General features: G+C 40.8%; 6 protein-coding genes across 9 annotated transcripts; 4 read left to right on the forward strand and 2 right to left on the reverse strand.

The window, feature by feature from the left end:
* The first annotated feature begins 223 nt into the window (after positions 1–223).
* Positions 224–2,018, forward strand: LOC124313325. Of its 2 annotated transcripts, none has more exons than XM_046778197.1 (9): positions 224–429; positions 501–582; positions 671–717; positions 814–922; positions 1,015–1,070; positions 1,147–1,182; positions 1,251–1,419; positions 1,496–1,569; positions 1,650–2,018. In XM_046778197.1, exons 1-9 carry the CDS (start codon positions 361–363, stop codon positions 1,737–1,739), a joined length of 732 nt encoding a protein of 243 aa, XP_046634153.1. In that variant the 5' UTR covers positions 224–360; the 3' UTR covers positions 1,740–2,018. The 2 variants fall into 2 exon arrangements, with proteins under 2 accessions (XP_046634153.1, XP_046634154.1); XM_046778198.1 differs by having other exon boundaries at positions 1,027–1,070.
* A 791-nt stretch (positions 2,019–2,809) lies between these two features.
* Positions 2,810–4,792, forward strand: LOC124313331. Its single transcript, XM_046778208.1, has 11 exons — positions 2,810–2,918; positions 2,989–3,041; positions 3,102–3,204; positions 3,276–3,357; positions 3,446–3,492; positions 3,588–3,696; positions 3,789–3,844; positions 3,921–3,956; positions 4,025–4,193; positions 4,270–4,343; positions 4,424–4,792. The coding sequence occupies exons 3-11, from the start codon at positions 3,151–3,153 to the stop codon at positions 4,511–4,513; spliced, it is 717 nt and encodes a 238-aa protein (XP_046634164.1). The 5' UTR covers positions 2,810–2,918; positions 2,989–3,041; positions 3,102–3,150; the 3' UTR covers positions 4,514–4,792.
* Positions 4,793–5,772: 980 nt separating this feature from the next.
* LOC124313324 lies at positions 5,773–7,755 on the forward strand. Of its 2 annotated transcripts, none has more exons than XM_046778195.1 (9): positions 5,773–5,976; positions 6,048–6,129; positions 6,218–6,264; positions 6,360–6,468; positions 6,561–6,616; positions 6,693–6,728; positions 6,791–6,959; positions 7,035–7,108; positions 7,184–7,755. In XM_046778195.1, exons 1-9 carry the CDS (start codon positions 5,908–5,910, stop codon positions 7,271–7,273), a joined length of 732 nt encoding a protein of 243 aa, XP_046634151.1. In that variant the 5' UTR covers positions 5,773–5,907; the 3' UTR covers positions 7,274–7,755. The 2 variants fall into 2 exon arrangements, with proteins under 2 accessions (XP_046634151.1, XP_046634152.1); XM_046778196.1 differs by having other exon boundaries at positions 6,573–6,616.
* LOC124313384 lies at positions 7,691–8,641 on the reverse strand. Its single transcript, XM_046778296.1, has 3 exons — positions 8,444–8,641; positions 8,248–8,373; positions 7,691–8,177 (listed from the first exon to the last, which is right to left on the reverse strand). Exons 1-3 carry the CDS (start codon positions 8,589–8,591, stop codon positions 7,867–7,869), a joined length of 585 nt encoding a protein of 194 aa, XP_046634252.1. The 5' UTR covers positions 8,592–8,641; the 3' UTR covers positions 7,691–7,866.
* A 374-nt stretch (positions 8,642–9,015) lies between these two features.
* Positions 9,016–21,067, forward strand: LOC124312987 (CCR4-NOT transcription complex subunit 6-like). Of its 2 annotated transcripts, XM_046777621.1 has the most exons (10): positions 9,029–9,128; positions 9,183–9,228; positions 9,455–9,580; positions 9,643–10,005; positions 17,931–17,999; positions 18,087–18,244; positions 18,337–18,491; positions 18,624–18,894; positions 18,980–19,421; positions 19,525–21,067. In XM_046777621.1, the coding sequence occupies exons 1-10, from the start codon at positions 9,123–9,125 to the stop codon at positions 19,605–19,607; spliced, it is 1,719 nt and encodes a 572-aa protein (XP_046633577.1). In that variant the 5' UTR covers positions 9,029–9,122; the 3' UTR covers positions 19,608–21,067. The 2 variants fall into 2 exon arrangements, with proteins under 2 accessions (XP_046633578.1, XP_046633577.1); XM_046777622.1 differs by lacking the exon at positions 9,183–9,228 and having other exon boundaries at positions 9,016–9,128.
* A 1,596-nt stretch (positions 21,068–22,663) lies between these two features.
* On the reverse strand, positions 22,664–23,443 carry LOC124313436 (28S ribosomal protein S24, mitochondrial-like). Its single transcript, XM_046778360.1, has 3 exons — positions 23,317–23,443; positions 23,072–23,258; positions 22,664–23,004 (listed from the first exon to the last, which is right to left on the reverse strand). Exons 1-3 carry the CDS (start codon positions 23,329–23,331, stop codon positions 22,715–22,717), a joined length of 492 nt encoding a protein of 163 aa, XP_046634316.1. The 5' UTR covers positions 23,332–23,443; the 3' UTR covers positions 22,664–22,714.
* Positions 23,444–23,627: the final 184 nt, after the last annotated feature.

The following is a 23,627-nucleotide window of genomic DNA, read 5'->3' on the forward strand; positions in this document are numbered from 1 at the left end:
TGTTAGCGGAAAGGCTGGAGACGGCAATGAAGGTCATCAGTTAACTATGAAAGTTGGACGAATACTGACTGACAAATTTACAGTTGGAAAACAGGATGGATGGCTTTGGAAGCTTACAGTGACTGGCAACGTCAATCAATAAAAGGTAAAAGTCTCTTAACTTCCTTCCGTTTTCGCAGTTTAACCCGGATGTTGATTTTTATTAATGGGTGTACACCTTATCGGACATGAATCATCGTGTTTAACGAGTCTCATTGATCTCTAATCGGCACATCTATGCCAGTATAAATCTAAATGCCACCAGTAGTTTAACCGGAGCTTTCGAGGAAACAACTATTTCATCCGAGTTGGAAGTATAAAATGAAATTTAAAAAAATGAAATTATTTCTTACTTTAGTATCGATCATCGCTTGTTTCAACCTCACGTTGGTAAACCCATTCCTGTTATTAGAGCTTGAGAACACTATCAAGTTCAATTTAATTTGTATATTTGTATATAGCTGAAGGCCTATCCACAGCCTGAAAATAGTCCAGCAGATCTGGAAGGATTGTTGAAAAACGCATTGCCGACATCACTTACTGGTATCAGTGGTACCTTACACTGTCCGTGTTCCTTTAATTAATTTTGATCTTTATCTATCAATATTTCGAATCCGTGTTACATCAAAAGCCGATATGCCGCCTGAAGTTGAATGTCCCGAATTTCCTCATTTACTGGTAATAGCTACAGGACGATAGAACTTTACCTCATTTTGTTTGATGCGTTTTAGCTTTGTGTTGCAAAAAATAGCCCACTGAAATTTTGGATTCTAGTTTAAGTGCATTTCAGAAGAAGAGTGGAAAATGATCGAGTCTTGTGATAAAGAAACCGAATTGAAATTGAACATGATTAAACCCTCTATCAAAAGTGGCGCTTCAAAAGGTATTTCATCAATATTCTTTGATTATTTTTCTTGGAAATTATTGTAATTCAACGTTGCTACTAAAATGCGCAAAACGCCAACACTGATGTAGCTCAACAAATAGAGGACAGAGAAAAATTTGAGAAAGAAGGAAAAAAGTTTGGCACGGTAATACATTTTTGTCGGTCATTTGAGGCTATTAATTATCAAATGTAACAGTTCGTTTCTCCTTGTGTCGTTTCAGCTTTTTTCCGAATGTTTCTTAAAGAAAATGGCTCTGGTCAGTAATTTTTCTTTAGTAGTACATATAGCTAAATTAATGGGATTAATTAATTTAATTTCGATCAGGCGGATGAAATGTCAAGCCAGCTTGACATGGCCGGATTCGTAAAAATCTACGAAACTACTTCTCTATCTTCTGAACAGAAGACATTGGCTAGCGCCAATTTTATTTCGTGCGTGACAGCCAACTTGAACAAACCTTCCTCACCTGTCTTCGTTCGATGGACTCAGTCAAGTATTATCTCCTGAATTAATTTTAAATATCTTATTGGATTTCTCTAAATATGATTTTCTTTTTACACGTTTGAAAGGCAATCAAGTAATTGACAACTTGGTCACAGCCAACCATGTCATAGGATGTGACATGCAGTCCTTGATTAAAAATGTAATATGCTAAAGAGTTAATTAGTTACTTGCAAATTGCAATTACGCTACACCGTTTTATTCCGATCCGGTCATTTTCAGGGCTGTTCCGAAACTTCCGTCAGCAATTCAACTCTGGCTTGGTTTTTGCAAGATCTACAGACCCACATAACAAAGGAGATTATTCAGTAAAGAAAAAAGGAAATCGGCGACGGCGATCCATAAATTCAGTACTTTCATTGATGACAACTTTTCCCCCTAATGAATTCAATTTAATGCGCTAGACAATTTGCTCGTATGTAGCCATACGAGATATTTTATTTTTTCGTCACTCCAATCGTTGGTGAAAGCACAACCTTTTTCTATCCATATTTGATACTATTGTTGTTGTTTTTTTGGCAAGTAAAAAACTCCAGAGCGATTTACTCAATAAATGGCAAAATCTGACTGGAACAACTGGCGGAAGGTATATACTACTACTTTAATTTCATCGTGTTTTACACACTTTGTTCTCCAAATTGTTCTCAAAGTTCTCATAAGAACTTTAAGACCAAGTTACTTAAAAAAAATTTAATTTAATTTGAGACAATGCGAATAAAGAAAAATAGAGCTCTAAAAAAATTTATGATTTTATTAGTACAAATTCAACAGTCAGCAGGTAATACAAAAATTAATAGGCCAATAAAGCCATTTACATTGGAAGTTCTGAGACATTACTGTGTTAACACAGCTGTTAAATTCATCACTCTTGTTACTTATGGCTTACTTTGACTTCAGCTACAAGAGACATAAATGCCGAGTACATTTCACATTTCCACAATGCTGTGGCCAACATCCCAACAGTTGGGCTGGTGTCACAATGACCTTCCCACATTAGCAGCATTTGATAGATAACCTCTCTGAAAGGATATTGGTTAGCTTTGAAAGGCTCTTCAAGTTGGTCCATCTGCCCATTAGATAATCCTGCAAGCTCTTTGCCAAGGAATCTCCAACAGGAGCCAACATGGCAGCCAACAGCTAGTCTATGAAGGTTGGTGACCTCATCTCCATTTTCAAATAAAGCTATCGAATTTCAATAACATGATCGTATCCTTGAGACTTTTGGGGGTTTATCCTGGATTATCATTTGTGTGGGTTGTGAAAGAACTCGTTTTATTTCTCTGTATTAATCTGTGCTGTCGTTGAACTTTATGTGAATTTAGATGCGTAGAACTTCCTCTACTTTTTGTTAGCGGAAAGGCTGGAGACGGCAATGAAGGTCATCAGTTAACTATGAAAGTTGGACGAATACTGACTGACAAATTTACAGTTGGAAAACAGAATGGATGGCTTTGGAAGCTGACAGTGACTGGCAACGTCAATCAATAAAAGGTAAAAGTCTCTTAACTTCCTTCCGTTTTCGCAGTTTAACCCGGATGTTGATTTTTATTAATGGGTGTAGACCTTGTCGGACATGAATCATCGTGTTTAACGAGTCTCATTGATCTCTAATCGGTACTCATCTATGCCAGTATAAATCTAAATGCCACCAGTAGTTTAACCGGAGCTTTCGAGGAAACAACTATTTCATCCGAGTTGGAAGTACGAAATTAAATTTAAAAAAATGAAATTATTTCTTACTTTTGTATCGATCATCGCTTGTCTCAACTTCACGTTGGTAAACCTATTCCTGTTATTAGAGCTTGTGAACACTATCAAGTTCAATTTAATTAGTATATTTGTATATAGCTGAAGGCCTATCCACAGCCTGAAAATAGTCCAGCAGATCTGGAAGGATTGTTGAAAAACGCATTGCCGACATCACTTACTGGTATCAGTGGTACCTTACACTGTCCGAGTTCCTTTAATTAATTTTGATCTTTATCTATCAATATTTCGAATCCGTGTTACATCATAAGCCGATATGCCGCCTGAAGTTGAATGTCCCGAATTTCCTCATTTACTGGTAATAGCTACAGGACGATAGAACTTTACCTCATTTTGTTTGTTGCGTTTTAGCTTAGTGTTGCACAAATAACCCTCTGAAATTTTGGATTCTAGTTTAAGTGCATTTCAGAAGAAGAGTGGAAAATGATCGAGTCTTGTGAGAAAGAAACCGAATTGAAATTGAACATGACTAAACCCACTATCAAAAGTGGCGCTTCAAAAGGTATTTCATCAATATTCTTTGATTATTTTTCTTGGAAATTATTGTAATTCAACGTTGCTACTAAAATGCGCAAAACGCCAACACTGATGTAGCTCAACAAATAGAGGACAGAGAAAAATTTGAGAAAGAAGGAAAAAAGTTTGGCACGGTAATACATTTTTGTCGGTCATTTGAGGCTATTAATTATCAAATGTAACAGTTCGTTTCTCCTTGTGTCGTTTCAGCTTTTTTCCGAATGTTTCTTAAAGAAAATGGCTCTGGTCAGTAATTTTTCTTTAGTAGTACATATAGCTAAATTAATGGGATTAATTAATTTAATTTCGATCAGGCGGATGAAATGTCAAGCCAGCTTGACATGGCCGGATTCGTAAAAATCTACGAAACTACTTCTCTATCTTCTGAACAGAAGACATTGGCTAGCGCCAATTTTATTTCGTGCGTGACAGCCAACTTGAACAAACCTTCCTCACCTGTCTTCGTTCGATGGACTCAGTCAAGTATTATCTCCTGAATTAATTTTAAATATCTTATTGGATTTCTCTAAATATGATTTTCTTTTTACACGTTTGAAAGGCAATCAAGTAATTGACAACTTGGTCACAGCCAACCATGTCATAGGATGTGACATGCAGTCCTTGATTAAAAATGTAATATGCTAAAGAGTTAATTAGTTACTTGCAAATTGCAATTACGCTACACCGTTTTATTCCGATCCGGTCATTTTCAGGGCTGTTCCGAAACTTCCGTCAGCAATTCAACTCTGGCTTGGTTTTTGCAAGATCTACAGACCCACATAACAAAGGAGATTATTCAGTAAAGAAAAAAGGAAATCGGCGACGGCGATCCATAAATTCAGTACTTTCATTGATGACAACTTTTCCCCCTAATGAATTCAATTTAATGCGCTAGACAATTTGCTCGTATGTAGCCATACGAGATATTTTATTTTTTCGTCACTCCAATCGTTGGTGAAAGCACAACCTTTTTCTATCCATATTTGATACTATTGTTGTTGTTTTTTTGGCAAGTAAAAAACTCCAGAGCGATTTACTCAATAAATGGCAAAATCTGACTGGAACAACTGGCGGAAGGTATATACTACTACTTTAATTTCATCGTGTTTTACACACTTTGTTCTCCAAATTGTTCTCAAAGTTCTCATAAGAACTTTAAGACCAAGTTACTTAAAAAAAATTTAATTTAATTTGAGACAATGCGAATAAAGAAAAATAGAGCTCTAAAAAAATTTATGATTTTATTAGTACAAATTCAACAGTCAGCAGGTAATACAAAAATTAATAGGCCAATAAAGCCATTTACATTGGAAGTTCTGAGACATTACTGTGTTAACACAGCTGTTAAATTCATCACTCTTGTTACTTATGGCTTACTTTGACTTCAGCTACAAGAGACATAAATGCCGAGTACATTTCACATTTCCACAATGCTGTGGCCAACATCCCAACAGTTGGGCTGGTGTCACAATGACCTTCCCACATTAGCAGCATTTGATAGATAACCTCTCTGAAAGGATATTGGTTAGCTTTGAAAGGCTCTTCAAGTTGGTCCATCTGCCCATTAGATAATCCTGCAAGCTCTTTGCCAAGGAATCTCCAACAGGAGCCAACATGGCAGCCAACAGCTAGTCTATGAAGGTTGGTGACCTCATCTCCATTTTCAAATAAAGCTATCGAATTTCAATAACATGATCGTATCCTTGAGACTTTTGGGGGTTTATCCTGGATTATCATTTGTGTGGGTTGTGAAAGAACTCGTTTTATTTCTCTGTATTAATCTGTGCTGTCGTTGAACTTTATGTGAATTTAGATGCGTAGAACTTCCTCTACTTTTTGTTAGCGGAAAGGCTGGAGACGGCAATGAAGGTCATCAGTTAACTATGAAAGTTGGACGAATACTGACTGACAAATTTACAGTTGGAAAACAGAATGGATGGCTTTGGAAGCTGACAGTGACTGGCAACGTCAATCAATAAAAGGTAAAAGTCTCTTAACTTCCTTCCGTTTTCGCAGTTTAACCCGGATGTTGATTTTTATTAATGGGTGTACACCTTATCGGACATGAATCATCGTGTTTAACGAGTCTCATTGATCTCTAATCGGCACATCTATGCCAGTATAAATCTAAATGCCACCAGTAGTTTAACCGGAGCTTTCGAGGAAACAACTATTTCATCCGAGTTGGAAGTATAAAATGAAATTTAAAAAAATGAAATTATTTCTTACTTTAGTATCGATCATCGCTTGTTTCAACCTCACGTTGGTAAACCCATTCCTGTTATTAGAGCTTGAGAACACTATCAAGTTCAATTTAATTAGTATATTTGTATATAGCTGAAGGCCTATCCACAGCCTGAAAATAGTCCAGCAGATCTGGAAGGATTGTTGAAAAACGCATTGCCGACATCACTTACTGGTATCAGTGGTACCTTACACTGTCCGAGTTCCTTTAATTAATTTTGATCTTTATCTATCAATATTTCGAATCCGTGTTACATCATAAGCCGATATGCCGCCTGAAGTTGAATGTCCCGAATTTCCTCATTTACTGGTAATAGCTACAGGACGATAGAACTTTACCTCATTTTGTTTGTTGCGTTTTAGCTTAGTGTTGCACAAATAACCCTCTGAAATTTTGGATTCTAGTTTAAGTGCATTTCAGAAGAAGAGTGGAAAATGATCGAGTCTTGTGAGAAAGAAACCGAATTGAAATTGAACATGACTAAACCCACTATCAAAAGTGGCGCTTCAAAAGGTATTTCATCAATATTCTTTGATTATTTTTCTTGGAAATTATTGTAATTCAACGTTGCTACTAAAATGCGCAAAACGCCAACACTGATGTAACCCAACAAATAGAGGACAGAGAAAAACTCGAAGAGGAAGAAAAAAAGTTTGACACGGTAATACATTTTTGTCGGTCGTTTGAAGCTATTATTTATCAAATGTAGCAGTTCGTTTCTCCTTGTGTCGTTTCAGCTTTCTTCCGAATGTTTCTTAAAGAAAATGGGTGTGGTCAGTAATTTAATTCAGAATTAAATAACATGTATGAATGTAATGATTTTAATTTCAACCAGGCGGATGAAATGACAAGCCAGCTTGACATGGCCGGATATGTAAAATTCTACAAAACTACTTCTCTATCTTCTGAACAGAAGGTGTTGGCTGCCGCCGATTTCATTTCGTGCATGACGGCCAAGTTAATCACACCTTCCTTACCTGTCTTCGTTCGATGGATTGAGTCAAGTATTATTTCCTAAATTCATTTAACTACGTATCACTTGGATTTCTCTAAATATTTTCTGTTTACGCTGTTGAAAGGCAATGAAGTAATTGGCAACTTGGTCACAGCCAACCATGTTATAGGTTGTGACTCACACTCCTTAATTAAGAATGTAAGATACTAAAGAGTTGATTTAAGTTTTTTGCAATCACGCTACACGGTTTTATTCATATCCGGTAATTATCAGGGCTGTTCCGATGCTTCCGTCAGCAATTCAACTCTGGCTTGGGCTTTGCAAGAACTACAGACCAGCATAGCAAAAGAGATTATTCAGTAAAAACCAAGGGGTCGGCGACGGCGATCCATGAATTCAGTACTTTCATTGATGAACACTTTTTCCCTCTATGAAATCAATATAATACGCTTTATGTAGCCCTAAGTTCACGTAATCATCGGTATAGCTGTGTCTGCAGTAATATCGAGATATATTATATTTTTCGCCACTCCAATCGTTGGTGAAAGCACAGCAACCTTTTTCTATCCATATTGATACTATTGTTTTTTTGGCAAGTTAAAAACTCCAGTGATTTATTCAATAAATGGCAAAATCTGACTGGAACAACTGGTGGGAGGTATACTATTACTTTAATTTCATCCACACTCCTAAATGATCAAATATCAGCACAATAAAGAACTATTTGAGACCAAGTTACTTAAAAAAAAACTCATGTAATTTGAAAAGATTTTAGTGTTCAAACAAATAGCTAAAAAAAAACTAATGATTTTATGAATACAAATCCAACAGTCAACAAGGTAATACAAAAAATGAATAGGCCAGTCTATTCATTTTTTATTGGCAAATAAAGCCATTTAAATTGAAAGTTATGAGACATTACTGTGTTAACACAGTTTTTAAATTCATCACTCTTGTTACTTATGGCTTACTTTGACTTCAGCTAAAAGAGACATAAATGCTGAGTACATTTCACATTTCCACAATGCTGTGGCCAGCATCCCAACAGTTGGGCTGGTGTCACAATGACCTTCCCACATTAGCAGCATTTGATAGATAACCTCTCTGAAAGGATATTGATTAGCTTTGAAAGGCTCTTCAAGTTGGTCCATCTGCCCATTAGATAATCCTGCAAGCTCTTTGCCAAGGAATCTCCAACCCGAGCCAACGTGGCAGTCAACAGCTAGTCTATGAAGGTTGGTGACCTCATCTCCATTTTCAAATAAAGCTATCGAATTTCAATAACATAATCATGTGTCGACTCGGTTAAAAAACATCTGTCACTGCATATATATCACCTGTCATCTCTGGGGTGAGATCTGGTTTTGACTCCAAAGGTCTCTGAATTTCTTGGTTTGAATTGTTTCCGATAGACACACTGTTCCCCAAATGCACATTGCTGGCATTTTGGATCTGGATGGCACCTATAGGAATTCAAATGATTGTGTTCTCATCAAATATTTGAAATGCAAGATGTCAACAAGTGTTTTTTACCATTCAAGTAGAAAGGGGCGGCTGACAGATTTCTCCGATTGACTTTAGCTTTGATCGTATCCTTGAGACTTTTGGGAGTTTGTTCTGGATTATCATTTGTGATTGTTGTGAAAAAACTCGTTTTATTTATGTCGCTGTTATTCGCCATACAACTTGCGTAAATATGACAGCAAAGGGAAACTTGTATCCAGTAGCCTTAGGCGCCTTACGTCATCATTGAAGGCTGACACTTTCATCGGTAGATGGCAGGAAAGCAGCGAAAGTAATTGAAATTGGAAAATAAATATTAAATAAGAAAAATTCTTGTCTAGAACAATTACATTTTGATAGACAAGGTAAAGACGTCACAAAAATGTCTTCTGAGCTATTTAATAAAATCAAAGTTTCCCCAAATTTCAAAATCTGTTTATAAGTTTCGGCAAACTTGATTGGAACGGTCCAAACGATGGTGACGCATTAGATTTCGATTCAGCGAGAGACTTTCAATTTTTCTACAGGTTGCTGAATCCGATGGAGAATCGTAAAAGCGCGAAATCATAACGGGCAGCGCCAAGAACCCGTAGACGTCTGAAATTGGTACTACGATCAACGATTCATTGTGACTGGTCTAGACGACAGAATTCGAGGTTTTTTCAGCGTCATTTAACTACTGATTTTTTGCTGGGCTGATTTCTTTTAAATGACGGTCAGTTGATTGAATTAACTCATTTGACAAGTTTATTGATTGCTTTGTAAAAAGAACTCGAGTCGGTCCACCACCATGATTCAATTTCCCGGATCGCCTTGTAAGTTTGTTCTCGTCGAAGACGCAGTTTTTTCCCACTCTTTGCCGACTGGGATTTCTCTCACTTCTCTCCTTCTGGAAAAGGACTTCATTTGTACCACTGTAGTTTTTTTCCTTTATATTAGTGTTCACACATGGACTTTCAATCTGTTGGCTATTCCGGGAAATTACATCATTTATCCACACATAGTCTGATGTGCTAACTGACTGTTGCCATTCTATTGCAGTTAACACGATGTCTCGCCACAAAGACAAGTATGAACCCAGCAACCCTAGGAGATCACACACCTTTATGCCTCTTGAGGAAGTCAATGCAGGGAAAAAATCCCAGTGGATGGAGTTGGAGATAACAGGTAATAGCTTACATATGGCAGGCATCTTTGCATCACAGTCTAACGATTCCTTTCCCTTTCAGGTACTATACGAAACCTCAGTCCCAACTTGTGGAAGCTGCAGCATCTGACGTCTCTCTACCTGAACGACAACAACCTGACTAGAATCCCACCAGAGATCTGCCGCCTCACATGCCTCGTCCAGCTGGACCTCTCTTGCAACAAGCTTCGTAACCTGCCACCTGAGATTGGGGAGCTGGTGACCCTGCGTGAGCTCTTACTGCACAACAACTACATCCGGGCCCTCCCCTTGGAGATGGGCAAACTCTTCAAGCTGCAGATCCTGGGCTTGAAGGGCAATCCGCTCTCGACGGATATCATGACCCTGTTCAGCGAGGTCAACGGGACTGACAAAATTCTGTCCTACCTGCTGGACAATCTACCCAGTAAGTCCACACTCAACTCACTACAGCCAAATCTTACTTTCTCCGCCATTTCGCTATCATTTTTGCCATGGCCCAGCTGTTTTTTTGTCTTTTCTCGTCGTCCCCACCAACGCCGAGGCTGACTCAAATCATGATAGCAAGAGCCCGCTTGATCTCAATAACGGTTGACTTGAATTACGGGCCTCGGCGCTGGTATGGCGGGCGCACACAGCGGGCCACGTCGTAACCTCAATCGCTTTGAGCAAGAAATGAGATCAAGAGCCGAGCGATATGGGTTTTTTTTTCTCCTTATAACAAAAGGCAGAGAAAGAATCGAAAAATGAAGATGTCGCAATTATTATCGGCTCCGATTCCACGATTCAATTTTTTGTTTTTTTTCACATCGAACCCGAAATTTTTTTTTCCGTTTGGAATCCTCTCACGGGCGGATGGCTATTGACCAACATGCGTCTCTTTTCTTTTCTTTGATATTTTTCTACCCGTTTTCTCCGCCAAGTCGTTGGGTGTGCGAATCAATCGGTGGTTGCTAAGGAAGGGCCTTTGAAGATGGCACCGTTTCGGCGAAGGGAAGTAGGTGCCCAATAGCCCCGAGGTGTATATCTCTTTTTTTGAACAAACCCCAAACGACGACAGCGCCCCCCCCATAGACAGCCCCCAAATACGTCTACACACACACACCTGTGTGCAGGTCTCGGCCCCGTTGGGCGACTCGTTAAGGATGAAACCGTTGTAAAATTTTTTAGTTGCCGTTCAGCTGTCGACCGCGACGGGTCTCTATCTCTCTCTTTTTCATTTGCTGCTGCTGTTGCCGTCGCTGCAGCCCCACGAACTTAACCCGTTAGACTCTTTTTTTGTGTGTGCCGAGTGGCTTTCTCGACCACGTGCTGAGAGAGACGTCGCGGATTTTTCTGGTCGAAGAAAAGAAGAAGAAGAAGAAGTTGTGTGTCGTGTTTGTGCTTTGGAGGCGAACGCTTGAGTCGTCTCGTGTCTTGTTCGCCAATGAAGATGGGCACGGTTGACGTGGAGCGGTACACGGGCCCTTGTCTGATCACGACGGCCGTCAGACCCAAACCCAAACCGCGTCCCAGCGTTGCTAACAACGACTCGTCCTCTGCGCTGACGTCCAGCTCCAACGGAGCCGATTGCGACAACAAGCACGTGTCGAGTGGTGGAGGTGGGGGTGGTGGTAGTAATGGCGGACCGATTTCACATCATCATCAACATCATTACCCCCAATTGCCCATCAACGACCCACGCAATTGGGCGGGAGCTCCACTCCTGTCGATGGCGGCTTCGATCCGCAAGACGAAAAACGGCGGAGGAAACAACGGGGCCGGCTGTGGCGGAGGTGGTGGTGGTGGTGGTGGAGTGAATAAAAATTGGCATCCGCCGCCCGTCTATCTGCCAGCGCCCATCATGCATCCGGCCACGGCGATGGAAGGTTACGCGCCCCATTCCAGTCATTTGCAAGGAGCACCTTTGATTCGTGTCCCACGTCAGCAACAACAACAACAGCAACAACAATCGTTTCACAAGAAAAACAACAACATGCCCGTTGTCGTACACGGTCCATCATCCATGGCAGCCGTCTCTGCCAGACGTCCATTGGTTTATCACCAGCCCACGATGTTGACGCCCACTCCAGTGACTCCGCCGTCGCCTCTTCCGGTGGCCGCCTTGTTGTCGCAACAGTCGACCGGACTACAGTCGACTGTGGTGACCCCAATGGAAATGACGTCAGAGAACGGGGACGCTGGCTCGTCGTCGGGCTGCCCGTCGTCGAGCAGCGACACGTGTAGCGTGACGAGTGACGAGGGTCTGGCGTCGGGAGGCTCTGATTCCAGTCTGCCGCGGATCATCAAGCCGCGCAAACGCAGGAAGAAACCAGGTCAAGAGTCCTCGTCCCTCTTGTTCCACCACCACCACCACCAGAGGGTCGCCACCAAGGGTCATCACAACAACAATGGAGGAGGTGGTGGTGGAATCGTAGCGCAGGATTTAACTGGGTCGACGGCTCTGTCCGAACTGGACGATTTGCTTTCCAATCAGGGCGATTCGCTGGCCCAACTCTTCCGGCATACCAGTCTGCTCTCTACAGCCAAGACGGGCTGTAATAGTAGTAGTAGCAGCAGCACTACTTCTTCTTCTTCTTCGTCTGGGGCTGCGACGACGACGACGTCAGGCTCGGATAATTGTATTGTTGCATCCGCTCAAAGTCCGCCGTTATGGCCGGGTCAATCGTGCGTAGAGGATGACATTTGGAGCTCGGGTTGTTGGCATTCCTTATCGCCCGTCTGGTCGCCGTCCGGAAGCAGTAGCGGCCACCCGTCGCCGTCGTCTTCGTCGTCGTCGTGCTGGCCCGATCAGCGGGTCATCCGGCGACCGGATCGCCAGCGCAACCACGGCGGCCAGTTTCAGGTTCAGACGTCACCGTCGTCCGTCCCTTATTTGGATTTGCCGACGTCCTCATTTCTGACTGGAATGCCGGAACTGATGCAACAACAGCAGCAGCAACAGCCGCAACACTTTCAGCCGGAGGAGGACCGCCGCCGTCACAATCTACTGGGCAATGATTTGCAGTTACATCTGGACTCGCCACCGCCACCGCTTGGCCATTACCTCCAAGTTTCCAGTCAGCTAATTGCCTCGCCATTTAACGGCCATCGCGACATTGAAATCCGTTTCTTCTCTTCGACCGCCCAGGCCACTCAGAATAACAACAACAACAACGTCACAACAGCAACAGAAGAGATGGGAGACGTTGTAGTTGTAGCAGGACCGGAACAACTGCTTAACAACAGCAACAACAACAGTCGCGAACATTCAGTCTCTTCTTCTCCCGATTTCCCCCGTTAGGTCATTTTGTCGTGGTGTTTGCGCGCTTCTTTTTTTCCCGGGGTGGTCTATTATTATTCCGTCTATTCATTTTTTGTTTGGCGTTTTTTTTTTTTTCGAATTGGGTGGCGGGAAAGAGAATTTAAATTAATTATTTTTCGTTGCGAATTATTTTTTTTCCATCGGATTTTCTATTATATGTTTGGGGTTCAAATAATCTTGACCTATTTTCTTTTCTTTTTTGTTTGCTAATTCTAATTTTCTGGTTAATTTTCTTGACTAAAAAAACAAGAAAGACGAGTAGGAGAGGAGATGGTTTAGAGATATACGATGATTCAATATTCCGGAGGCAATTTTTTGGGTGGGTAGGATAAACAAAAAAAGAGAATAACACGTTGAAAAACAAAAGAGCACTATATTTGGAAATTCAAAGAATTTTTTTTTTTCGGGTGTGTTTTGTTGTATTGTCGGTTGTTTGCGCGTGTTTTTTTTTTTTTGGTTCGGGAAACCGTATCGGTTGCGACTGACCCACTTTTATCAAAAAAGAAATAACTAAATATCGGTGACATCATCATCGTTTGGCCCCTTTGGTTTTTTTTTCCTTTTTCTTGTTTGTTTGGTTGGTTCATTCGTTTTTCTGTGTGTGTTGTTGTCGCCTGTAAGTCTCGAATGTCTCTCTCTGCCCCGTGTTGTTTTTTGCTTTTGGCCTGCCCGTTTCGACGAACATTCGGTGGTAACCCAATCGAGTGGCAAACGGGCAGGAAACCCAATACAGAGAAAAAAGATGTTACGTTATGACTTATATATAAACGCCTTGTTGAAAACAAATAACAAAACAAAAAACAACAGTACTTAGTTCTTTTTCTCTCTCGTTGACTTGAACGTCGCAAAGTGGCCCGTTGTCTCGCTCGCAGACGGCCCCGATCGCCAAGGAAAATACCCGTTTTGATTCCGAGCGTAACGGAAGAACATGATGGCCTGATCTGTTACTTTTTTTCCTTTTTATTTTGTTTTAATTCTTTTTTTCAACGGCACAACAAAAAATGAGTCGTTTCTCCTTTTTTTCTGAATATTGCGGTGGTTTCCTCGAGGGGATGTCTATTAAAGACGAAAAAAAAACAAAAAACAAACGGTTTTTTATTCTCTACTTCTTTTTTTTTGGTTATGTAATTTTTTGGAAAAAGAAAAATGTAGAACAGGCTCCTCCTCCGGTTAACTTGTTGTAGCTGAACCACCGGGCTCCTTTTTTTTTTCATTCTAAAAACGCCACGGCGCTTTATGCGCGTGTGCACACACACGAAAACGGAACATCTTTCTTCGTCGGATACCCCGGGTGTGTATGTTAAAGACACACACACACACAACAACAACCCGGGCGGATGGATTGTAGGTCATCGTTGAGGTGCCGTTACACCGCCGATGGGAGGTCGAGCTGCCTAGTTTCTTCTTCTTCTTTGAATCGTTGACTGTATTTTTTTAATCTCGGGCCTCTCTTCTCCACATTCCGGGGAAACACACAACTGGAATTCCAGCTGGAAAAATAAAATGTGAACGAACGAACGAAGGGGGGTCTCTCTTTCTCTCTCGTATGTGTGTCTGTGTCATCCCTTTGTGTGTATTTATTGAGGACACACGAGTGGGTGTGTGTGTGTGTGTCTAACCTATCTGCATACCTGGTGTAGTAGAGAGAGAGAGAGAAGAAAAAGGGTATTGCCGCAATTTTTGACGCATCTGTTTTTGTATTTGGAAAAGGAGGTGACCTACATTTCTCGTCTTACGTACGTACGTGCGTAAGTCGACGAAATGTGTCGGAAATTTGCATCCGGATTTGTACGCGGACGAATGAGAGAGAAGTTGTCTTGTATAATAGCGGTCGACATTTCTGCGTCTTGTTCCCGCGTGCCAAAACTGGCGGACCGACGCCGCTCGGTCAGTAGAACGCGCCGCTCGACCGGCACCAAACTTCTTCTTCTTCTTCTATTTAAGAGTTGACCAATAGGTATAGTAGTACGACTTTATAGTGGTGAGAAACCGCAAAAAAGAAACGATTTACCAGTGCAGAGAGAAGGAGAGGATGCGCTCCAGCTAGAAGAAGAAGAAAAATCACGTTCACGCCTTTGTGAATGCGTCGGATGAATTTTTCATTGTTGCCGGTTGCCCTGTCTCTTTTTGTAATGGGGCCATCGGGAGACAGTTAGGAAATTCTAATCAATGTCGACAGGTTTTTTTTTTTTTTTTGTTTGTTTTGAATGTTGAAGTTTGGTTGGGACGAAAGAGCTCTTGGTTTTGTTCATCATAATCATCACACCCGAGAGTATGTAGGCGGGCGGGGTCTCTCTGTTGGACTGTTAGAAAAAACTAGAAGAAGAAGAAGAAGACACCAGACCTAACGGGTAAAAACCGTTAGAGCTTTTGGGAGACGTGAGCGCAAGGAAGGCTGCATACAGACACACACTCACGTGATGTTTGCTAGTCTCTCCCGTACGTTGTGTGGGGAAGAAGGAAAAATAAAAAATGTAGAGAAGAAGAAAAAAAAAATAAGGAGGTCGTACCACTTAAGAAGGTTGACTTATTATTTAGATATTTACTTTTTTTTTTATTATTTTTTTTTTTTTTTGCCGTTACGGTTCGCCTTTTTCCGACCTAACCGAAAACTGTCGACAAGAACCGAAATGCCGCTGCTTTTTCTCTTATTTCTTATTCCCCCCCGATCAGTCACAATCAACCGTTTCATTTTCCAAAGCTGAGAAATGGTAAAAAAAAAAGTAACGGACTCGGAAATGGCGCTTTCTTTCCGGTATGGCCAATCAATTTTCTTTTTTTTTAGACCCAGGCAATTTAGTTGAGAGTCGTTAATTCATTTTGTGGCTTTATCATCATCAATCGCCTGTTTTGTTTTTTTCTCCTTCAATTGACAAATCCTCTGGTGGCCTTGTTTTGTCTAAGGCCAAGACGGAAGAAGGATATGTACGTGTATCCATAACCCGTTAACTATGTTTTTCTTTTTTGTTTGTTGGAGCCAAGTCGTCCGTCTGTGTGGTATCGGAGGTGTAAAAAGGAAAAAGGGGCCGACGAGAGAGATGGATAGGAAGGTAGAAAAATGAGGTCAATCTCCCGGTGCTGGTGAAGTAGCAAAAGAGGCCCAGCCTCACGGGATGTAGAAAGAGAAAAAAACAAAAACAAAAAAAAGTTGTGACGTGGTTTTAGGGCGGGGGAAAGGGATCAAAGGTCGTCGGTTCGTAACGGTGCATTTCTTCTCCACCCAAGAATGTTTTGAATCACGTCAGAGTTATTTTTTTTTTCTACACCCCCTCCTTATGTTGGAAATGAGACGACGACCGAGTCGAGTTAAGGGTCTCGTTCACCTGATGTTACCTGCTTCATCCCACCCTTTTTTTTCCGGTCGACCCGTTAGAGACGTCGTTCACCAACCAAAATATTTCAGCACTTTTTCTTCCGCTTTTAAAATAAAAACCCGTTTTTCTTTTTTGTTTTAGGCCGACAGAAAAAAACAACAGTTTTTATTTTTTTTTTGCGTCATCATAACGCACCGCAATGCTGACACGAATCGCTCGTTTATTTCGTCCAACCTTTTTTCAAAAATAAGTCAGACGAAATTGTTGTGGGTCTCGGTTGGAGTTGAACGGGTTATTCACGCGTCATTCATTGTCGTGTTTTCTAAGGAAGAAGAAAGAAAAGTGAACGGCCTTGAGGCTATATTGTCCACCATCCCCCCGTGTTGAACATTCCAACAAATGACGGTCGGGGTTTTGTGAAGTGAAGTTGGAAAAGGGGCCGTAGGTAAAAGAGTAGGACGCCAGACGAGACACACACACACACGGCACGAACGAAAAGAAAAATGGACGAATGGGGTGATGTGGCGAAAATGTAGGACACTGGCAGTGGGCCAAACGTTTGGCCAGAAACACACAGACTATATAATCCTATATAGCCGACCCTATTCTAGCCGGTATTGCGTGTAGTACTGTATACGCGCGTACACACACACACCTTTTTTTGACAAAATAAAATAAAAATCTGGAACGAGACTTCCCTTCAACGATGACTTCACACAAAATGCGCATCTGTGACGGTCTCATTTTTCGTGAAACGATTTTTCCTTCTTCTTTTGTTTTTTTTTTAAAATTAAAATTCCTTTTTTATTTTTATATTTTTGCGGTAACTGAATTCCGTCACGGAGACGGTGGGAAATGATGCAATTTTGATGTGTGTGCAAGTTTGGGGGGTTTTTGTTTGACAAAATTTAGTTTTTGAAATTATTATTTACCGGTTGGGATGACACAATAGATAAGATTAGGAATGGAACAGTATGGAGGGCAATCGATTTGCGGTGAAAGATTAACGAGTTTGAATGACGTCGTTTAGGTGGTTGGTGGTGGGGAGGACCCCAAAAAGAGATGATGACCTATTTAGTTGGCAAAAGGTCACAGACCCCCTTTGTTTTGCCTATTTCGGTGCTAAGTCGGCCATGACATCATCAATAGAGAGAGAGAGAGAAGACTCTAATATCCATGATGGGGAAGAAAGAAGACGAATAATCGCGTGCGTTTGCCATTGTGCCCGTCGATTTCCAGTTTTGGCTCTCCCCAACTGGTCCTGTCCTGTTTTCTTTTTCTTTATTTTTTTCCAACTATACGAAACGGGACTATTTCTGATTGCCAACGACAAAGTCTTATCAAGCTTATGGTGGGCGGATAAGATGGTTAAATCGATTACTCCCCCCCCCCCCTCTTTCTCGTAGTTGTTGTGTCAATGGCGAAATGAAGAGATGGTCGGGACCGGATTCCTTTTTGATTTCTTTTTTTTACATATCGATTTATTGGTAAAGTTGTGCGCTGTGATTAATCGACTGAATGTTTTCAACTTTGATCGTTGACGGGGTCCCGTATCATCTGTGCCCATATTTGAAGCGAACAAACAAAAAGAATGTCGAATCCAGCCATGATTAAAAATTGAAAACATTTTTTGTTCTTCTTCTTTTTCTCTGAATTGATTATTATTATCTTAACTGTTCTTCTGTCGATGTTGAGAAATTGATTTTCTTTTTTTCTTTTTCTTTTTCTTTCTAGTCACGGCACCCCTACCGCCGATGAGACCGTGGATCCCGCTGGGCCATCCCAACCGAAACCAGCCGACTTGTAAATAATCAAATCCATTTGTAAATGTCACGGACTATTGAATAAGACAATTAATTTCTTTTCTTTTTGAATTCATTTTCTGTATAGGTATCTTCACGGTGATGTGCTATAATGTTTTGTGCGACAAGTACGCCACCAGACAGATGTACGGCTACTGTCCAAGTTGGGTGCTCAAATGGGAATACCGGCGCAAAAGTATCCTGGAGGAGATCCGGCATTATTCCGCCGACATCATCAGTCTACAGGTGCGACTAAATTCCATCAACAATCGTAGTGTGTGACGCTCAATGACTCATTGGTCTCGTTTTATTTATTTTAATCACGCACACAAATATAGGAGGTGGAGACGGAACAGTTTTACAATTACTTCCTGCCCGAGTTGAAGCGTGACGGATACGACGGCATTTTCTCGCCCAAATCACGCGCCAAAACGATGGCCGAGAGCGACAGACGCTACGTCGACGGATGCGCCATCTTTTACCGCACGGCCAAGTAATGAGTCACCTGGTGGTTTGTTGTTGCACATTTTTGGGGATTTCTCCATACTCATCGCAAACACAACCAGATAAGCCGCAATGATTAATATATTGTTTCGTTTTGCGGCTTTTCCCACTTACGCAACAGGTTTTCATTGGTGTACGATCACCTGATTGAGTTCAACCAATTGGCCCTGGCCAACGCTGAAGGATCGGACGACATGTTGAACCGCGTCATGACCAAGGACAACATCGGTTTGGCGGCTCTGCTGGAGACGAAAGAGGCTGCCTGGAGCAACGGCATCCGGCCGGACCCTTCGCAAATCCACCAGCCGCTCCTGGTGTGCACGGCTCACATTCACTGGGATCCGCAGTACTGCGACGTCAAGTTGGTGCAGACGATGATGCTGATGAACGAAGTATGACCGAAGAAGATCTATTCCTGGCCGGATGGATGGATGGATGGATGAAAAAGATTTAATTTCGCCTTTTTTAAAAAAACAGTTGAAACAGCTGACTCAGGACGCTGTGGGCCATTCGTTCCGGCCCGGCCACAACAAAGCCGATCCGTCTCACACCCAGCTGCTCCTGTGCGGCGATTTCAATTCGCTGCTGGATTCGGGCGTCATCGAGTTCCTCAACTCGTCGCGCATCTCGGCCAACCATCCGGATTTCAAGGAGCTCGGCTACAAGACCTGCCTCCAGAAGGGCATTGCCAACTTCTCCGAGAAGACGAACGAGTTTACGCACCCGTTCCGGCTGTCGACGGCCTACACGACGGACGTGATGCCCTACAGCAACTATACGTACGACTTTAAGGGCCTCATCGACTACATCTTTTTCAGCAAGACCACGATGGTGCCGTTGGGCCTGCTCGGCCCCGTCGACGCCGAATGGTTTAGAGAGAACAAAGTCCTCGGCTGTCCTCACCGTGATATTCCATCAGGTTCACAAATATTTTTTTGTTATTATTATTTTAGAATTTTTAGTTGTTTTATTTTTTATTTGTTGATTTTGGGTTTTAACAAATAATTTTATTTGGATAAAAGATCATTTCTCGTTGCTGGTGGAGTTGGAAATGTCGCCGACCTACTCCGGTCTGGGCTCGAACGGTTTCATTCCTAGGCGGTAGCCCCTAGCGTCACATCATCATCAAACAACAACAACAAAAAGAACCTGACTTATAAACTGGTGGACCTCAAACAAAAAAAAAACACTATTTTTTCCCCCTTTATTATAATTTTTTTTTTGTCTATTTTCTTTTTTTTTCTTTTCTCTTAAATAGTTGCAAAAAGATTTTCGTGGTGTCGCGTTCGGTTCTCGTATCCATTTTCAATCTCCTCTCCCCCAGCTAATTTTTTCTCTCCGTCGTTCACTCCCTTCTCCTCCATCTTTATATCATCAGGATTCTTTTTCACACGACTTCCTTAATGTGCTTCTTCTTCCCGTCATCATTTTTTCTTTTTGCTATCTCTTTCTGGTTGATTGATTTTAGCCTTTCCTCCGCTCTATTCTCTCTCTCTCTCTCTAACCAAACTTCTATGTGCATCTATGAATGGTTTTTCAGTCGCCCAGCCCGAGCTCTTTTTTTTTCTTTTCCCTTCCCTTCTCCCCCAACCCACAATAATTTTTATCAGTAACGAAAAACTTAAATTTAAAATTCTCCCCTACCCCCCCCCCCCTACTTCCTGGTCGCAGATGGAATGCTCTTATACTTATTATTATTATTATTATAGAAAAACAAACGAAACAAAAAAAAAAGATTATTAGATATCAACTTAAAATTGACCTATAGCTCCCCGGGATCAGCATGGGAAACTTTTTAGAAAAAAAGAGGAAAAATTCGAAATTAAAGAAACAACCGACCGAGAGTTATATAACGTTCCGTATCAGTACACAGTAAAAACAGTAAGAAGAAGAAAGTGTAGAGTTCAAGTGTATGTGTGTGTGTGTGTCTAGTTGGTCCAAAATTTCCCTGCCCAAATTATTATTTTTTGGCTTGTGTTTATCGAGTTCTTTTTGCGTTCGTTTTATCAGTGCTTGGCAAACAATTTAATTTGCGCCTTTCTCCTCCCCCCCCATACACACACAACCACCGTATTCATTTACAAATTTCATCACAAATTCGATTTAAAAAAAAAAAAAAAGAAAAGTAACTTTGAAGCCAGAGCTCAGGATCTCAAGCTTTTTTTTCTGTCCCTCTCCGAAACTTCGTGACTTGGAAACAAAAATACTTAAATAAAAAAAAATAAAAAAAATTGAAAAAAAAAAGTTTAAAAGTAAAAAAAAGAAGTAATGGACAAATTATATATACACTACTATTATACGCCGATCCTCTCTCTCTCTCTCTAAATGTCATTTTTGTATGTGTGGGTGGAAGGCCCCGATCGGTTTTGACACGTTGCCCATCTGATCCTCGGACCAACATTTTCTTTAATCTTCGATTCAAAATTTCCCGCCAATTCATTTTTCTCTCTATTAGCTTAAAATTTTCTTTCGATAGCGGATTTTAATTTTTTTTTATTTTAAATTTCTTTTCCTTAAAAGTAGAGTAATACTGATTCATTACCCAACTTCCAGCAGGAAAGAAAACTTTATTGAATCGTCGTGTCAAAATAACAACTTTTCTTTTTTTAATTTTAAGAGAAACCATTTCTTCTTATTTTTTCCTCTTCTCCCGTCCGTGCATTTGTCTGTGTGTGAATGATGGCTTTTCTTTTTAAATGGCTAAAAGACAGGGGACACGGGATGGGTTGATTGAAACAAATTTAGGATTTATTTTGTCCGCCTCTTCTCCTGCTGCCCGAGTGTGTCGTTTTTTCTGACCATCCACTGCGCATGTGTGTGAAGCCCAACAACGTTGAAATCCTCCTCCTCCCCGAGAAGAAATCCGATTGTACAAAAACAAAACTGTGAAAGTTGAACGAACTTGATCGACGACGACGAAGAAGATTGTATACATCATTCGTTTCCTTGTTTTTCTTTCTCTCTCTCTTCACGAATACCGCCACACACACGCACCACTAATCATCCGGCGAGAAAAGAAAAGAATTTCAATTTTCTCCAATATCTTTGTACTAATTCTATCGATCCTCCCATCTCGACAACAAACGCTCTGCAGAAAAACTTTAACTAAAGTGAAATGAAAACCAAATCCAGATTGGCACGTGCACCACACACACACATCCTATTTTATTACCCGCAAGGAAAACAATAATAAGGAGCGAAATCCCATTTGTTGACATTTTCACTTCCGCTTTAACCCCACTCCCGTATTTTTTCGATTTTATTTAGCAATATTTTTTTAAAAGAAATTTCTTTTCTTTTTTCCACCTTGGAAACCCACCACCACTTCCCGAAACCTCCACCTTTATTCTTCGAGCAATCTTTTGGAAAAAAAACAAAAATTTCATCCATGAATTTTTTTCTTTTTGAATCGAATGTGTTGTTCAATTAATTTTTGTTTCTTTCTTTCTTTCTATCTCGGCTGTAAATGTAGCGTTGATCACCTGCGATATGTGCATCGTTCAATGTGTTCTATTTCTTTATCGATTGATTGAGTTTCTCACTCGTCGTCCTTATAACTATAATATGAAAAACTTGTCTTTTTTCTTTTTGTTTTTTTAAAAGAATGGGGCCTGTACGAAGGGAGGGGAACTCTTTCGAAATTTTTTTGGTTTCCGTTTTGCCAATATGGGATGGAGCGGAAAACGGATGTGAGTAAACGAAAAAAAATTAAGTGTCTTGCATTCCATTCATTTACAATTTCATCAATCTCATCATCGAAACACGTGAAATCTATTTTGATGTCCAAAATAAAGAAAAACACAAATTTAGAATTTGGCACCATTCGTCGGATCAGTTTTACCGCCATTTTTCTCGTTGGTGAAATATCGGCTGCTCTGAAAAATGAGTTTACTTTTTAAGCACGCGATGTGATGTGTAAAAACTGATGTTGTTTTACGTGTGGTTACAAGTGGTAAAAGTATTTTAGTTACTTTGAATGTTGAAAGTGTTCAGAGCCAGAAGAAACGTTTGCAGATAAATCCAGAAGAGCTTCGTTTTCATCGTGACCATCAAACTGCCAACGGTAGGATGTCTCTGACAAATTCACTTTTGTAGCATTCCTTAAGAGTTGTCTGTGAGTGATTGAAAGTTTAAATCTGCCTGAAAAATGGAAGCCCAGTCTTCATTTTGTATTGTGTTTATTTAAGACACATGACTATCAGCATTAGAAAACTAGATATATTTGAAAACGGTAGCTTCCTTGTTCTCAACGGTTTGCAGTTCCAATTTCACTGGACACTGCAGCCAATTGGAGAGTAACTCTTCAGTATAGCCGATCAGGAAATACATTTTTCGGGCAGCTAGTCCCTGCTTGATGATGCCAGCTATTCTGATCAGGTTGTGTTGCCGTTTGATGATAATCTCAGAGCAGAACTGATCATGCCAAGTCCCACTCACAAAGCGACGAATGAATACATCTTCAACTGAGGTCTCTGCAGCCCTCTGTCCCTCTAGTAACGAAGCTGTGTGGGGGAAAAAATCATTTTATAATTTCACTCGGTGAGAAATTTGAATTGCTTGAAAACATACTTGTGTCCCAAGAATTCCATGATTTCCTATGAGCAATGAAGTGAGGTGGGTTGGCCATTTCATAAGTTAGAGCCTTGTCTCTTTTCGGGGATATTTTGTACCTGCCCGACTGAACTTTACAACAAGCCGCACTGGCATGGAATTGTCGTAACTGAGGCACTACCGCTACTTTTTCGGTACTTTGAACCTATAGAGTAACACAAAATTATGAAATATTTTCTTTTTGACATTTTTATTCGGCATACCAGAACTCGCAACATTTTATTTCATCAAAGTTCCACTTGAATTTATAAAATACTGTAGAATTCACGAACGCGTTCGAACCAAATTCGTCTGCTGTTTTCTTTATTCGACTGTTGTTGACAGTGTAAAACGCGTTTGCCAAACTTGGAAATAACTTGCGTTGCAGAACTCTGATTTTCCCCAAAACCTCCAAGCCGGCCAAAAATCTAGTCGGTAAATTATACGAACAAAGTTATCTTTTGAAATCACGTATTTTTGTTTCGTATTGTGATTCCTTGCCGAACTCTTTGTACATTGTTAGTATAATTTTGAC

The sequence above is a fragment of the Daphnia pulicaria genome, chromosome 9 (genome assembly GCF_021234035.1).
Source record: "Daphnia pulicaria isolate SC F1-1A chromosome 9, SC_F0-13Bv2, whole genome shotgun sequence".
NCBI classification, from domain to species: Eukaryota; Metazoa; Arthropoda; class Branchiopoda; order Diplostraca; family Daphniidae; genus Daphnia; species Daphnia pulicaria.